At 45.2% G+C, this 17209-nt stretch overlaps 1 protein-coding gene across 1 annotated transcript; it reads right to left on the bottom strand.

The window, feature by feature from the left end:
• Positions 1 to 4821: 4821 nt before the first annotated feature.
• Positions 4822 to 7854, bottom strand: LOC101765242 (laccase-15). The gene is made up of 6 exons (XM_012848265.2): positions 7716 to 7854; positions 7449 to 7600; positions 7071 to 7318; positions 6838 to 6957; positions 5680 to 6735; positions 4822 to 5277 (listed from the first exon to the last, which is right to left on the bottom strand). The coding sequence occupies exons 1-6, from the start codon at positions 7797 to 7799 to the stop codon at positions 5084 to 5086; spliced, it is 1854 nt and encodes a 617-aa protein (XP_012703719.1). The 5' UTR covers positions 7800 to 7854; the 3' UTR covers positions 4822 to 5083.
• Positions 7855 to 17209: the final 9355 nt, after the last annotated feature.

Here is a 17209-nt window from a genome sequence, read left to right as displayed (position 1 = left end):
AGCCCCCCCCCCCAGTCTCTAGTACCGATTGCCCAGTACCGATTGCGCATCCAGTACTAGAGGGGGTTACTGACCGGTACTAGACGCCATTTTTTCAGTAGTGTAAGCATATATTATACTACAAACCAAACCCAGGCTTTTTAAGGTATGATGGGATTCAAGTTAATGACACAACTAATGGTCTAACTACTCTAAGTAAAATAAAATAAAGTAGGTTGCTGGATATGTTGTTATCTCGGGGTTGATCAACATCTTCAAACTCTTGCTCCGGGAAGACACGTGCCAGTCATCTTCTATTAACGCCAAGCACCATATACAAGTAAACAAATGATGAGTAAGAAAACAGTATACCAAACACTACTGGAAACTGCAGTTTCAGTCCCGGTTGGATAGGGCCATAGATCCCGAAAATCCAACCGGGACTAAGTTTCTGAGATAAGGGGGCTCCTTTAGTCTCGGGTCATTCACCCAAGACTAAAGACCAACTTTACCAACTGGAACTAAAAAGGTGAAAAAAAATAAAAAGTAGGCGAGCGGAGGGGAAAGGGGAGGGGCAGTAGAGGGGGAGGGGGCGGCGGCGACGCAGAAATGAGAGAGGAGGAGAGGGAGGAGAGGAGGTGCTGTTGGAGGAAGAGAGAAGGCACTGCACGAGGATAAGGGAGGGTGGAAGGGGGAGGAGAAGATAAGGTGGAGAGAGAGCGGGCCGCGTAGGATGGGGGGCATTTTATCCCAGTTGGAAACACAAATCAGGAATAAATGCTCCTTGTCCCACTAGCCGTTATAACCAGGACTAACAGGGGGGTTTAGTCTCGATTGGTCTTTACAACGGGGACTAAATCCCCTCCCGTCGGTGGCCTTCGATGCCTCATTTTTGACCCGAGACACTTTAGTCCCAGGTACAAAGGCAACTGGGACAAAAGCTTCTAGATGGAAGTTCTCCGGTAGTGAAACTAAAACATTTTGGAAAACGGCTACGGGCAGAAAGCTCACAAAAACGACCAAAGCAGCGAGAGTCCTTGCTGGCACGAAGTAGCAGATGATGACTTGATTTTAAAGGGCGAGATGGTTCTGGGAGGGATCACTGAGATGATGCGGGAAGGTGATGGAATAAGCGAGACTCTAGTTATAGATGGGAGCAGGGAAACAAAAGGGCCATGCAAAGAGATGAATGCCACTAGAGCAACGATTGATATATCTTGTAGTGGAGTTTGAAGGATAGTGGAGTGGGAAAATTAGTTTCACACATTGGTGGATGTACGTGAGTGTGGGTCGATTGTGCACTTGCTGGAACTTGAGCAGTTGGCCGTGGCTGGAGAAATCACGTCGACATGAAGGAGATAAACATATATAAGGGTGCATGCAGGTTAGAGAGAGAGAGAGAGATGAGTTGAATGCGTAGTGGTTTATGGTAGTAAAACTGTTGACGATTTTCGTGAGTGTGGTTTGATTGTGCACTTGCTGGAACTTGAGCAGTTGGCCGTGGCTGCTAGGGAGAAATCAACTACGTCGACATGAAGGAGATAAACATATATAAGGGTGCATGCAGGTTAGAGAGAGATGAGTTGAATGCGTAGTGGTTTATCGTAGTAAAACTGTTGACGCAAAAATTAGATGGTTGACTCATGCGTACTAATACACAAAACGCGGGAGAATCTGCTTCGCTCCTGTTCGGGTTGTAGCCCTCTCGATCCGCGGTGTGCCAGTCAATCTAACCTGCTGATTGACAAGGATAAGTAAAACATTAAATACAAGAGCAAATCAGCTGGTGTTCCGAATCGCTCCACAGGACGTATCGGCAGGACAGCAGACACGGGCAAAGGACAATTGGATAGATCAGTCGATGTGGACGTAGTAGATGCAAAGGAAGTGTAAAATACAACCTAAACAGTACTACGCGAACAACACTTGAAACAAATCTAATCGGCTGTTACACAGTAGATTGATAAGAAAAACAAGGTAAAAGCCGATCAAAACATGTTCCAAGCTGGATAACTGTGATAAAAGCTAAAACAATAAGATTTAATGAATAAAGCTTGCAGATCTAGCAAATATCGATAACTTATGAATAAATCTAGACGAAACGACAGCGATGCGCCCAATGTTAAAGCCTGGAAAGTATTCGGTAGGCACGGAACTTATAGTCTAGCTGGAGATCGAAGCGATGCAGCCCAACTAACTTGGAAGAACTCGTGAAGAAAAGAAAACAATGGAGAAGTCGCCGACTTGAAAGTAAATTGCGAAGAAAAGTAGATTTGTATTGATTATGATGTGTATAACCTTCCAGACCTCACAGGGCCTCTAGTCGATTACGACAAAACATAAGATCTATCTCTAAAGAAACAAACTCTGTAAACAAAACAAAGAAAAAACAACACGTACAGGAGTCAGAAACGAACTTGGCCTCCATCGGCCAAAACCTGCCTTTCGTCAGACGAACCTCTAACATTTCCAATCAGCTAGAATCTTTCTGCTCGCATTGGCTGACCCCATTGGCTATGTCCCTGTCATCTTCCATCGGTTACACCCTTGTGATTCCATCGGCTAGGCCTCTATCTTCCTTTATCGGCAAGACTTTCGCCATCATCGGCGGATCTCTTATAGCTTCATCGGCTGAGCCCTTTGCAACCCCATCGGTCGATCCCACTAGCCGTTATCTTTCCACTATGCATCGGTATCTCCGCTTCCTTTTGACACCATCTTTGATGTATGTCAAAAAACAGTATCAACAAAAACATTATGACCTGGTTGCTTGCTTGTTTGAGGGGTATTTCACGTGCATGCCAGAGAGGTGGCTCGGCAAGCAAAAGAAAAGAGATAGAGAGAAAGGAAGGAGAAATAAATGAATAGATGGATTGTATTAGAATTAAAAGCAGAGCCCGCTCAAGAGGAAAAACTAATGATTTAGGATTTTAAAACTGGATTTAGATGGAACAAAAGCCTAATCGCATTTTAAAACAGTTTAACTTTATTTTTTCATCCAAAACTTTATGCAGTCATCATGAATGCAACATCCGCCATCGAATTTTACTAGCAAATATGCTCGTGTGTTGCAACAGAAGGAAAAAAAGTCTAGCATCCAACTGTTGCTATTCGCAAGTTGTCTTGTTTTGATGATACTCAGCTGTCATTTGTTGAGCGTGGAGTCACCGCTATTGTCTAAGTACAACTGCTATCATTGATTGTGATGGCCCTGCGACCACATTTGCTCACTCGGCTTTCACATTGCTTAGCCTCCCTCATGAGCTGCATCAAGGAGCGTTTTGTAGGTGCTTCGATCAAGGGTGGCATTGCTTCACCGTGGAGGATAAGGGCCATCTCTTTTGGCATCTAATTTTCAGAAAGATCCAATATAGAGCTCTCGCTCAAAATCTCAATTATTCGCATATTAAGTTCGAGTGCTCTAAAAAATCCTTCAAGTCCTATTTTTTATCTATGGAAAGATCCTTGAACTACAAAATATTTTTTTATTCTTTGGATTAGTTTTATTGCTATTTAATTCTCTTCGTATTATTTGTATCTAATTTTTAAAGTCAAATTTACTTCGCAGTTTAAATTGTTTTGGGCCAAAACATGAAGCACATCTAAGAGACCAAAATACGAAGCACATCTAAGAGGCGATCGTACCAAGCACCATCCCTACCTCTCTCTTGATTTTTTTCTGTGCTCCTTCATCATTCAAATAGGCAAACCACAGCTGCAGAGCACCCACGCCAAGCATTCCCTCTCTCAATTACTCATCTCTAGGTCTTCTTGTTGGTTGCTAGTGCAGCATGTCCATGCAAGGGCCTTGAGGACAAGCTCAAGCATGACCTACAGCCTCGCGAGCTGTTCCCGCGCTCGTTTTCCCTCGCTGCACCACGTCATGGATCAATGCGCCATGGGCCCATGGCTGAAGCAGATGGACACGGAGGGGAGCAACAACTAATAAGCGACGTGCATGCAGGGGCAAGGTGAGTGGGTGGAGGAGGGCGGCCTCCCTATTATTTTTGCTACCTACGAGTCCTGGCCGACCACGACGGGAGAGTTCGAGCCTTCCATCATCAAGAACTGTTTCAAGGACCGTGGGTTGATTACGAAAAAGTTGAAAGACTTTTTTACAAAACAACCACGATGGTTGGAAGAAACAACCGCACTTTAATATTAGGTAGAGATTTTCACTATATAAAATGAGAACGATTAAATGTTGGAAATTTTAGAAAAATACTAGAAATTATATTTTATTTATATTTTCTATTCACAACCCAAAATTTAATTTTTTGGTGTGACAAGGATGACCACACCCGGCGCAGCGCGCTGCTACACTCCTCCAGCTGTCGTGGGGCCATAGCGCGCCTGTGCGCGGCAGGGAGGTGAAGTAGCTAGCATAAACCTTGCCTCACAGGCGCGGCTAGGGAACCAGAGGAGCGTACAACCGGCACCGTGCCGCAGAATTCCCAATTCTAATTCTCCACTTCTTCATGTAGCGCTAGGGACAGTAGCTCGTTGAGGTATTTGATGCCGTGCACATCCCGCCAGTCCGCCACAACACCTTTACCACGACCGCACGTCCGCCAACGCGGCGGTGCAAACAATTGTCGCACGTCCGCACGCTATGCTCGTCGGCCAATACGGCGAGGCCACGCACTTGCGCATCCGCTGGAGATCATCTAGCCCACAGCCAGTTCGACAAAATGCCCCACCCAGGGACCATGGGGCCGGAATGAGACGAAGATGATGGGTTGAGAGAGTTGTCCAGTCAGCATGCCACGTAAGCACTAAATGTCAAGATGGAGGGATATGGATCTAGATGACACAACCTAACGAGGTTGTAGACCTAAAAATGCATTTTCGGAGTTGATCAAGTGACACACCCTTACAAATTGATGGACTTCTAGTGCATTTTACTTAAAATCTTACATCTCTATGGTACCATCGACGTCCATATCCGGTGAACCCTTCTAAACAATCTACACCACAGGAATTACCCCTGGTGGACTACTGACACCGTCTCGGAATGACACAAGCATATGCATAATTGAGTCTTGATACTAGGGAAAAAATTGTGGGCCACCCTGCTAATTTATTTGGAATCTCGATGTTGAGGTTATATTGTAGACTCCATTGAGGCTTTAGTTTTCTTTGTTTGCAGGAGATCTTCGTCACGGTCACAATACGTTTGAAAATTTGAAGGTGGTGGAGGTAGAAATGTGTCCACAGTTGGACCATCCTCTACAATAAACACTGCCGCCATACCCATCGTCAAATGAAACTCGTAGTGACAATGCATGAACCATACCCCTGTAAATTACAGCATATAATATAAAGCATTAGAACTCACGGGACATATTATGGCATCCAACGAATAAGGTAGACAATATAGTATTTTTTTGGCCTCTTCTAAACAAATTATAAGATCATGTGCTTGTTGGCTTTCCTAGTCAATGCAAACAACTCTAAGCCTAATGTATTTTGTTTGTAGGGAGTACCTAACAATGTAACTGTGTTAATGAAATCCATTGTTGGGAAAGAAAAGATGGACTAAACAAAAATTCGTATCAAAGATGCTAGCCACGTCAAAACTTCACAAAGATTATTTTGAACAGATGCAGAGTCTAAATGAAATCGTGTTCTCCATGTTTCCATTGAATTTGAAGTTTTCATAGCAAATACAGTGGGCAAAAAAACAAATATTTTGCGCACCTGGATTGTTTGCAACAAATCGTACGGCAGCCCATCCAAGATTTGGGACGAGAACGGTATTCTTCACTGGTGGGTTCACCAGGTTGTACCTCTCTACGTCTTTCGCTGCGTTGTAGTTACCAAGCCCCTCTGCAAGCAGGAACATGTCGTGACCATGTAGATGCATTGGGTTGGAGTCCCCTTGCAGAATCGCCGAGCTCTGGAACACGATGTCCACCACGGCTCCGTGTTGGAACCGCCGCATCGCTGTGGCCTTGGACGACGGCTCTAGCCGCATCTCCTTTGGTCCAAATGGAATCAAGGCTTTGTCAGTGAAGTTGAACGCCCTCGGTGGCCCATCTGGAAGTTCTTGCACTGCATCTAAGAGACCGGAGTGGTAATAGTGCGCTTCTAGTAGTGGCACATTCGCCGTGGGGTGCTGGAAGGCGACGCTGTTCATGGTTGCGACAACGATACTCTCATTGTTATTACCACCCCTCTTACAGGACTGCTGGCCATTCCTACAGATTGAGCCGAGGCCAAGCACTAGGAACAGGTTCTCGTCCACTTGCTGAGGAACCGACAGGTGATGCAGGCTGGTCAAGTTGCTGTGGAAGTAGAATGATGTCATCGTGTCATGTTCGTCAGGCATCTGAGGAGCTAGTGCCACATCACCTGATAGACCATCATTTTCTTCATCTTTTGCGCCACGTGTTGACCTTAGTGCTGCTGGACCATTGGTCATGGAGCTGTGGTTGACTCTGTACTGTACCATCCCTCTAGTAGTGAATTCTTTGGTCTGAGTGTCCGGCCGTGGCGCCTGGTTGGGCAGGGCAACCATGTAGTACCTGCCCGGTGTTGCATTGGCAACAACCAGTGCGTCCACTGTCTCGCCAGGCGCGATCGCGATGACATCCGTGGTGTAGGGGCTGACATAGTTGGCATCGGCGGCGACCACTGTGAATTTGTGCCCAGCTATCTTTAGGTAGAACTCTGAGAAGAGACCGGCGTTGATTACTCGTAGCAGGTAGGTCTTGCCAGGCACAACGTCCAGCACGTAGCCAACTTCCGGCACACCTTCAGAGTTGAATTGGAAGTTGAAACACGCACTTTATTTGTACAGAAAGAATAAAGCAACATGTCGTCGACACAGAGATGCATATTCTGTAATTTGCTTACCGGAGCAATTGAAAAGATCTCCAAGCTTGCCATTGATTGTGGAACCACTAGCGAAGAAATCAAAGGAACCATTCTTCATGCTCCGATCCACCTGTGGAAGGTCCAGCTGCCACCAGTCCCCTGCCACATCATCAGGATCATCCAAAAAAACAAGTTCAGCTCAGAAACTGGTGCCAAAACATTTCGATTCGGGACCTAAGCTTGACAATGTAAAGATGAATAATTACACGAACCTATAATGATGGGAACCTCCATATCATGCTTTGGAAATGGATAGGAGATAGCACCATTTCTTGGCCGGATGATGACAGCACCGTGCAGGGTTGCCCGGAGGAATGGGACGTGAGCATGCCACCAGAGGGTGCCTTCTTGACCGACGACGTTGAACCGGTAGGTGAAGTTGTGGTTCGGCAGAATCGGGCGTTGCGTGACCATTGGCACCCCATCAGCCCAACAATTCAGCCATTGCTTCACTCCATGCCTACGCCAGACAACAAAAAATATATATTCTAGAATAGCGAAAACAGAATTTAATAACAAACTTGTTTTGTCCGATCATCAAGTACTTGAAAATAATGGAATCAAGTAACCAGGTGCTCAAGATTAAATACCAATGGATTGTTATGTTATATGGTGACTTGTTAACAAGAAGGACGGCCACCGAGTCTCCTTCCGTCACCTCTATTGCAGGTCCTGGGAGCTGCCCATTCACCACGGTGACAAGCGTCTCCTTGCACAAGTGTGTCATATTCACCTGGCTCACCTACATTTGCATGTTCAAACAAATCAAGCTTGCATATATATATGTATACATACATCATCGTTGCATTGTTCAAATTGATAGATAAAAAACAGGGAAGAGCATGATGCTTATTTACAACGAAGGTGTGCTCGACAACAGCTGCACGGACAGAGAGGACCATGGCGGAGAGGAAGAAGATGATGGCAGCGGTGGCCGCCATAGGGATGGACGATTGTGCTTTTCGCAGTTTGCAGGTTTGTCCGGTTTAATTTTGCTCCGATCCGCAGTGTACTTCTAGGTATCAGTATATATATGACGACCTTGAGCAACTAAGCGATCAGAACGTGTAGCACGGGGCTGCCTTTTTTTCTTAAGGGCAAGTGGCTGCCATTTTTATGGGCATGTGGCAGACATTTTTTCCGAACGGCAAGTGGCTGCCTTGACCAAGAACAAGATGCCGATCTGCGACTCTCATGATTTTATATCTTTCTCTCTTGTACAATCTCCAAAGATAATTCTTTTTTACCACACTTGCCTCGTGGTCATTTTGTTTCACCACGTGACAACCCAGCAATGGAACCTTTGACTTCGAACATTGAATGAAGCGGTTTAGAGCAGTGGAGGGAGCAGCCTGGCCTCTAACCATTTAATGCACACAAAGCGAGCTATATTTTATACAGTCCATCCAACTTGCAAATCAACAAAATTCAAACTAAAGATCCTAAACTAAAATGGGTTAAAGTTTAGTATCATTGTTTTTGGAATTCAAAAATCACAACCACAAAACTTTCTATGTACATCCCTGACTTGAGAATCGCATTGAAATTTGTTATAAATTTAGACCAACTTCCAAAACACATGTTGGAAACTCTACATGCCAAGTTTGTATCATATTTACCAAACTCCATTCTATATTATGAAAATATTTCATCAAATATCAGAAGCACCATATTTTCATCAAATATCATATTCTTAGTCTCTGATGCTTGTGGTCATTGGAAGACGTAGTTCATGGGCTGCGATGAAACTTCTTTTGGTAACGCTTGTCGATTCTATCACCGTTAGCGACATCTAATCAGCCCCTTGTTTTGTGGTGCTATCTACAAATCTATGGTATTATTTACTTATGTACGTTGCATAGTTGTATCCATTGCATTAGATCAGTGTTTAAAGTCATTGTGTGTCAGTGTTCCCTATTTTTGTTATGGGTTTCCTACCATTATCGACATGTTTCCATCCCGTATATCAAATTAAAGTTTCCCAATTTCATTCCTATTCCCGAATACAAAGTGAAAATGAAGGTGGTTATAGGGCTTTTTCCCCATCACTATAGATACCTTTCTCATAATGTTTTAGTAGTATTTTTATACATATTCTTATACGAACCCATGACTTAACATTTGAAATAACCACATACTCAAATGTGTATCTTAATTTGAATCATATTAAAAGAATAATAGAAAATGTGGGCCAAACGGAATGATTTGCACATGGCCCACTTACAAGCACAAGCTCGAAGGAACCGAGCCTAATGGACTCATGCAAAGGAAGGTAGAGCAGACCCTATCATACGTAGATCTATGGATCCACCAGAAGGTTTCGACAGATCCGTATACGAGGCTATACAACAAGACGTGTCAGACATGGACACTACGATGCAGGGCGGTGTAGTCTACGTGGAGGACAGGAACTAGTTGAGGACTTAGGGATTACTCATAGTAGTTAGAGTAGGACTCTCTAGTTGAATCTAACTAGTATTCTTGTAAAGTAACCGACCTGTAACCCTGCTCCTCCGATATATAACGACGAGCAGGGACCCCCTCCAAACAAATTCAATTGAATACAAGCAAACCACACGCACAATGTAGGGTATTACGCAATCTAGTGGCCCGAACATATCTAAATTGCATACCTATATACACCATCGAGTTTCTGATTTTGGCGACACCCACCAACTAAAACTCTACCTCGGGTACTCCCCTTGGTACATTGTCGGGTTTAAACACTGACAGCTGGCAAGCTAGGTAGGGGAAGTCGCCAAAAATCCCCTTGCTAGTTCAATGGCTCAAGTCATCATCAAGCCCGCAGTCACGTTTGAAGCAGGCGCGATGTTCATCTTCGGCTTCTGGGTCTGCATCGCAGATGGCGCTGGAGGTTTCCACCGCTACATCGCGGAGGCCCCGAAGAAGATGCTCTATGACACCAACATTCATCGCCAAGCTTTGGAGGATTTCGTCGAGAAATTCAACTCACCCAGCAGTTCTACATGAGTTATTCAACTCACCCAGTAGTTCGCTAAGCGAACTAGCTGCGCAAGAGCCATCAAGTCATCCAGCAGTCCATAAACCACCCAATAACCTACTTATTTATGATAAATCTATCTTAACATGACTCGTACTAACGTGTTTCGCAGCTCCAAGTTCCCAGGGCGCAGCAGCAAGGTAGTCAAAGAAGCAAGACACCAACATCTTATCAATAAGGCATACGAGCTTTCATTAAGGTTACAACAGAAGTCCTAGGCTTTTACAATGTCACAAAAGCGTGTGTGGATAGTTCTGAGACTACCCTAACCTCAGTGCAAGCAGCTTCAATGCAGAAGAAGAAACAAGAGTGAATGCAAGAAAGCTATGCTCAAGGCCTTCCTCACTGGTGTCCTGGACAAAGCTCGAGGCACACGATGCACCTTCCTCACGAGGATTCTTCTAGCATCAGGGTCTCCAGGCTCGGTCGAAGAGACTGTAGAAGAAGGGAGCACCAGGCTACTCTTCACGAGAATTCTTATGGCATCATGAAATATGGTGGAAGCTACCCCCTGGTGAATAACAAAAGCCTCAAACCAACAAGTGCTATAACTTGAGCCATGAGCACTCTGGATGCAAAAGCGGCTCTATTTATAGCTAGGGCAGCCAGCTATCGTCCAGAGTGCTACAACATGCTCCCGTGAACGCGCAGCAGAGCTCCCTGTACACATGGCACCCATATAGTGTTCACATGTTGCTTGTCTTTATCACTAGGACTCTGACAACCAGTATTCACATGTTATTCGTCTTTATCGACTAGACATGGACGCACAGCCCTCCCATGTGGCCCTCCTGACAAAGCAACAATTATGCTAGTACTCTACTCACGGGCATCGAAGAAACAAGCCCTAGTCAGGGGAATCCTGAAGAAAACTACATGATGCTTACTACTGGATAGCTCGAGTACCTGAGTACTCAACAATTTTTCTTTTCTGAAGAGGCTCACAATACTAGCCTTGTGCGCAAACACTCACCTCGATCGTACGAGCAAAATCAGGATTGAGTGCAAAAAGCACTAAACATAAAAGATAAACAAGTCACTAGCAAATGAATTTGCGTTAAGACTTGAAGTATCTATACATTGCACCATTGCAAAACTAACATTTTCTCCCGTATTCAAAAAAACAAATAGATGCAGGTCTAGGTGCTTGGCGACTTCTTCGACGATTGGGTCCACCTCCTACAGATGCTGCTGAAAGACTTCATCCGTACAGTCCCCCTTTATCCCCTCCACGACAGGAGACAAGTTGGCATCGGGGTAGAATGACTTCCCAGTAGCTACATCGAGACAGACTTCGTCATCCCCTAGACATAGCCAACGATCTTCACCGGTGCATCATGGAGCCTCTCCACCAACGGGTGAGGGTCCGCTCCATCGACCGGAGGCTCCACCATATTAGCCAGGGGCTGGGCCACTGCGGACAACTCTTGTAGCTCTAGCTTACAGGCCCAACCTCGACCTGTTGCACTTGGATGGTCATTATGGCATTGATTAGACTGGCTTCACCATCTTGGCGTATCTTGGTCTCTTTCTCCAAGTCGTGCTCCAGCTTCGACACGTGCTGTGCAAGCTTGTCTTATTGATCAGTGACCTGATAGAAGGCGTTCTTTCAGTCCGTAATGGAGGCCTTCAACTAGGATTCCTGATTCTTATACTCTGCATACCAGAGGCAAAACGTCAGTCACAAACACTATAGGCTACCAACAGAGGAACACAACAACAAGATAAGTACTCACCTTCAAGCTTCTTGTTCTATGACTTGTTCCAGGCAGCAAGGTGCTCCTTCTCCTTCTCCAAATCCTGCACCTGTGCCCGGAAGGTTGCCATTATGCTATCAACCATCATGACGAGTCGGGAAGTCTATTGCCGCTCCTCAGCCAGCTCCTTCTCCAACATCGCGGTGCGCTGCATGGTCTCATCATAGTCCCGCAACAATTGGGACTTCTAGCGGGAGCGGTTGATCAAGTCCTGTTAACCAGAGATCAGTACTCGTGTGCTGCACCGAGTACAAGTCGCAGGCATCTAGAAGTGCAGTACAAGGCTAAATTCAAATTTACCTTGGTGTATGACGCGACGCGCTGGTTCATCTTGAGGATTTGGGCCATCGTCTACGCATCTAGCAGAGGATCGTCAATCACCTAGACCTCCTCAGGCAGTACCCAAATCTCCATGCTTGGCTCGATCCTCGCACTGGGCACTGGGACCATCTCAAGGCCACATGACGTGCCGACCTCGGAAGACGTCCCGACAGCAGCAGCCACGGCTTCGAGGGTGGGCGGCCTCAAGCTTGGGGGCTTTAGGAGTAGTAGCATTGAGGGGGATAGCTTCCATGACTACAGTGTTGGGATATGAGGTAGGCTACACTAGCGCAAGATAAAATTTTTCTACCGCGTAAACCAGGAAAACTGCCGTATAAGGATCACGGGATTACCACTCGACGCACTACTGGTGCAGAAGATGTAGATTCGCATCGATGCAGCGAAGTTGATCAACGTAGTCGTACGTAATCGATCAAGTCGACGTCCAGCAGCTCCTCAGCAGCTCATCCACGTGCAGCAAGATCTCCCTCGTGCCGCGGCTCGTCGTCGGCTCGTCGTGGCTCGTCGGCGGCTTGTCCAAGTGCTGCAGGCGGAACACCTCCAAGGTATCCACACGTGCAGGGAGGAAGCGTCGCAAGCCGGACTGCTAGACCCGTGAGTTGCAACAGGCGAGGGTGTGGGAGGCGCGGCGCGGCAGATGAGTTTCGCCAAAAGGTGTAAACCCTAGGGCGCCCCCACCCCTCTATTTATAGAGGTTCCTAACGAGCCTCTAGGTCCGAGGCCCATTAGTACTTCTAAACCTAATCCAACTCGGATCACATCCGAATTGGGCTTCCAGCCCCTTAAGTGTGTGACCCTATGGGTTCGGATACGTATAGACATGGCCCGAGTACTCCTACTCGGCCCAATAGTCGGTAGCGGCCTCTAGGAAGACGTGTCAACTCCTATACGCACACGAAGATCATATCAGACGAACCATCACAACATAATATACATGCTATTCCCTTTGCCTCACGATATTTGGTCTAGCTTCAAGCCGACCGCTCTTTCTTGATCCTGTGATTCATAATCCCTTTGTAGGATAACTCTTAACCGTACATAGCATGGCCATGCATTTTCGGATCCGATCACTCGAGGGGCCCAGAGATATCTCTCTCAATCAGAGAGGGGCAAATCCCATCTTGATTGACCATGTCTCATAGCATGCTTCTTGACAAACCCGAAAGCTACCTTTATAACTACCCTGTTACGGCGTAGCGTTTGATAGCCCCTAAGTAGGTCGATCCACATCTTGAATACATGCAACAATCTCAGGTCTAAGGACAAAGCGTATATGTTGTTTAAAGAGAGAACTACTTCTCATGTTGGGTCGGTCCTAGCACATGTCTCCACATGTGCCCACATTATTAGTTCAACATCTCCATGTCCATGACTTGTGAAACATAGTCATCAACTAATACATGTGCTAGTCTAATATTCATGTGTGTCCTCACATGAACTCCGACTAGGGACAACTTTAGAATAACCATACAAGTAAAGAGTTTCACACACAATTCACATAATTGCAAATCAATTCAAGTAGCCTTTAATGGATATTCGAGGAACACAATACAAATCATGGATACAAATGGAATATCATCATCTCTATGATTGCCTCTAGGACATACCTCCAACAGTCTCCCACTTGCACTAGAGTCAATCTAGAAGGTACCTAATACCCATAGCTCTTACATGCGCATCATGCTTAGCCTGCGGGAGTGGTTTTGTCAACGGATCAAAAATGTTCAGATCCGTGTGTATTTTGCATATCTTGATCTCACCCCGGTTAACGAAGTCTCGAACGAGATGAAATTGCTGCATTACGTGTTTGTTCTTCTGGTGGTTCCTTGGCTCCTTTGCTTGCGCAATTGCCCCATTGTTATCACAGTAGAGATTCAATGGGCTGGATGCATTCGGGAACACACCAAGCTCAATGAGGAAATTCCTTATCCAAACACCCTCCTTCGCGGCTTCCAAAGCCGCGATGTACTCGGCTTCTGTCGTAGAATCGGCCACCGTCTCCTGCTTGGAACTCTTCCAACTAACAGCACCACCATTTAGTGTGAACACAAATCCTGATTGTGACTTTGAATCATCTCTGTCGGTTTGGAAACTAGCATCGGTGTAACCTGTTACAACGAGCTCCTCCTCACCTCCATAGATGAGGAACATATCTTTAGTCCTTCTCAAGTACTTAAGAATGTTTTTCACCGTTGTCCAGTGACTCTCACCTGGATCAGACTGGTGTCTGCTTGTCATACTTAGCGCATATGAAACATCTGGGCGAGTACTTATCATTGCATACATGATAGATCCAATAGCCGAGGCATATGGCACTCTACTCATGCGATCCCCGCTCATCAGCAGTCGAAGGACACTGAGTCTTGCTGAGATGTATGCCATGTGACATAGGCAAGAACCCTTTCTTTGCCTCTTCCATTCTGAACCACTTCAACAATTTGTCAATGTAAGTATCTTGGCTTAATCCTATAAGCCTTCTCGATCTATCTCTATAGATCTTAATGCCCAGAATATATGCCGCTTCCCCTAAGTCCTTCATCGAAAAACTATTTTTCAGTGAAGTCTTTACGGACTCAAGCATAGGAATATTATTTCCAATCAGTAATATGTCATCCACATATAAGATTAGAAATACTACAGAGCTCCCACTAACTTTCTTGTAAACACAAGACTCTTCTTCGTTCTTGGTGAAGTCAAACCCTTTGACCACTTCATCAAAACGAATGTTCCAACTCCTAGATGCTTGTTTCAATCCATAAATGGATCTTTGAAGCTTGCATACCTTTCCAGCATTTTTCGAATCGACAAAACCCTCAGGCTGTATCATATACACATCCTCAGCTAGGTTTCCATTCAGGAAAGCTGTCTTGACATCCATCTGCCATATCTCATAATCAAAATATGCAGCTATAGCTAGAATAATCCGAATGGACTTAAGCATCACAACGGGCGAGAAAGTCTCGTCGTAGTCAACTCCTTGAACTTGTCGAAAACCTTTTGCGACAAGTCGTGCTTTATAGATGTGAACATTTCCATCCATGTCCTTTTTTTCTTATAGATCCACTTGCACTCTATGGCTTTAACACCATCAGGCGGGTCAACCAAGTTCCAAACTTGATTGTCTCCCATGGATTCTATTTTAGATTGCATGGCACTCTGCCATTTTTCGGAGTCTGGGTCCATCATTGCTTCTGCATATGTCGCAGGCTCATCATTGTCCAACAATAATATTTCCCGCATTTCGCGGAGCCTTGCCGACCTTCGTGGTTGTGGCGGTGCTTCTCTTGCCATTGGTATCTCAACTTGTTCTGCTACGTTAGCATCACTCATTGATTCTTGCCCGATCGGCTCATCTTGAACTTCTTCAAGATGCACTGTCTTTCCACTATTTTCTCCTTTGAGAAACTCTTTCTCTAGGAAAACCCCGTTCCAAGCGACAAACACTTTGCCCTCTGACTGGTTGTAGAAATAATATCCCAAAGTTTCCTTTGGATATCCCACAAAAATGCACTTATCCGACTTGGGTGTGATCTTGTCCGACTGAAGTCGCTTGACAAACACTTCACATCCCCAAATCTTTAGAAAAGACAAACTAGGAACCTTTCCAGTCCATATCTCATATGGTGTCTTAACTACGGATTTAGATGGTACCCTATTAAGTGTGAAAGCTGATATTTCTAGAGCGTATCCCCAAAATGACAACGGTAGGTCCGACTAGCTCATCATTGATCGAACCATGTCTAACAAAGTTCGATTATGTCGCTCAGATACACCGTTTCTCTGAGGTGTTCCAGGCGGTGTAAGTTGTGGAACAATTCCACAACTCTTTAGATGATTGCTAAACTCGTGGCTCAAATACTCGCCTCCACGATCAGATCGTAAGGCCTTAATTTTCTTGCCACGCTGATTTTCAACTTCATTCTGAAATTCCTTGAACTTTTCAAAGGTTTCAGACTTGTGCCTCATCAAGTAGACATAGCCATATCTACTAAAGGCATCAGTGAAAGTTACGAAGTATTGGAATCCTCCTCTAGCCGTCGTGCTCATCGGTCCGCATACATCGCTATGTATGAGTTCCAACAAGTCTACTGCTCTCTCAGGAAAACCTGTGAAAGGCGTCTTAGTCATCTTGCCTAGCAAGAAAGCCTCACATGTCTCGTATGATTCAAAATCAAACAAAGTTAGGAGTCCATCAAAATGGAGCTTCTTCATGTGTTTTTCACTTATATGACCCAAACGACAATGCCACAAGTAGGTAGGACTCAAATCATTAGGCCGAGGCCTTTTAGCACTTACGTTACAGATAGGTGAACCATCAAGATTTAAAACAAACAATCCATTCACAATGGGTGCAAAAGCCATAAACATATCGTTCTTAGAGATCACACAACCATTGTTTTCACTCGCAAATGAATAACCATCCTTCATCAAGCATGAAGGAGACAAAATGTTTTGACTTAAACTAGGAATGAAATAACAATTATTCAACTCCATAATAAATCCTGACGGGAGGTGGAGTTGCATCGTCCTGACGGTCAACGCAGCAACTCTTGCATTATTGCCCACGCGGAAATCAACTTCTCCTCTTTCCACGGTTCTACTTCTTATCATTCCCTGCATCAAATTGCAAATATGAGCAACCGATCCGGTATCAAATACCCAAGAATTAATAATTGTATCAGCGAGAAATATGTTGTCTATAACATTAATAACAAGCATACCTGAGGTGGAAGTACTCTTACTTCCGCCATTCTTCAATGAAGCTAGGTACTGCTTGCAATTTCTCTTCCAGTGACCAAGTTCATGACAGTAAAAGCACTCTTTGTCTGGAGCAGGTCCAGGTCCAGCTTTAACCTTGGGCGCTAGGTTTGGCTTGGACGTTCCAGCCTTGCCCTTCTTCTTCCAAGAATTGCCCTTCTTCTTAAAGCTAGGCTTGTTCTGTATAGCCATCACATGGCTGCTACTAGTGCTTTTCTTGATGTCAGCCTCTGCTGTTTTAAGCATGCCACACAGCTCATTCAGACCCTTCTCCATCCCATGCATATGGTAGTTCGAGATGAAGTTCCCATAGCTAGGCGGAAGAGATGAAAGAATGAAATCAGTGGCCAACTCTTAGCCCAGTGGGAAGCCCAGCTTCTCCAACCGTTGAGTGTAACCAACCATCTTGATTACGTGTGGTCCTACTGCTGCGCCTTCTGCTAGCTTGCTCTCCACAAAGGCCTTAGACACA

This window comes from Setaria italica, chromosome VIII (genome assembly GCF_000263155.2).
Source record: "Setaria italica strain Yugu1 chromosome VIII, Setaria_italica_v2.0, whole genome shotgun sequence".
Classification (NCBI taxonomy): Eukaryota; Viridiplantae; Streptophyta; class Magnoliopsida; order Poales; family Poaceae; genus Setaria; species Setaria italica.
The sequence above is the reverse complement of the archived record's forward strand: the minus strand, read 5'-3'. Positions and strand labels throughout refer to the sequence as shown.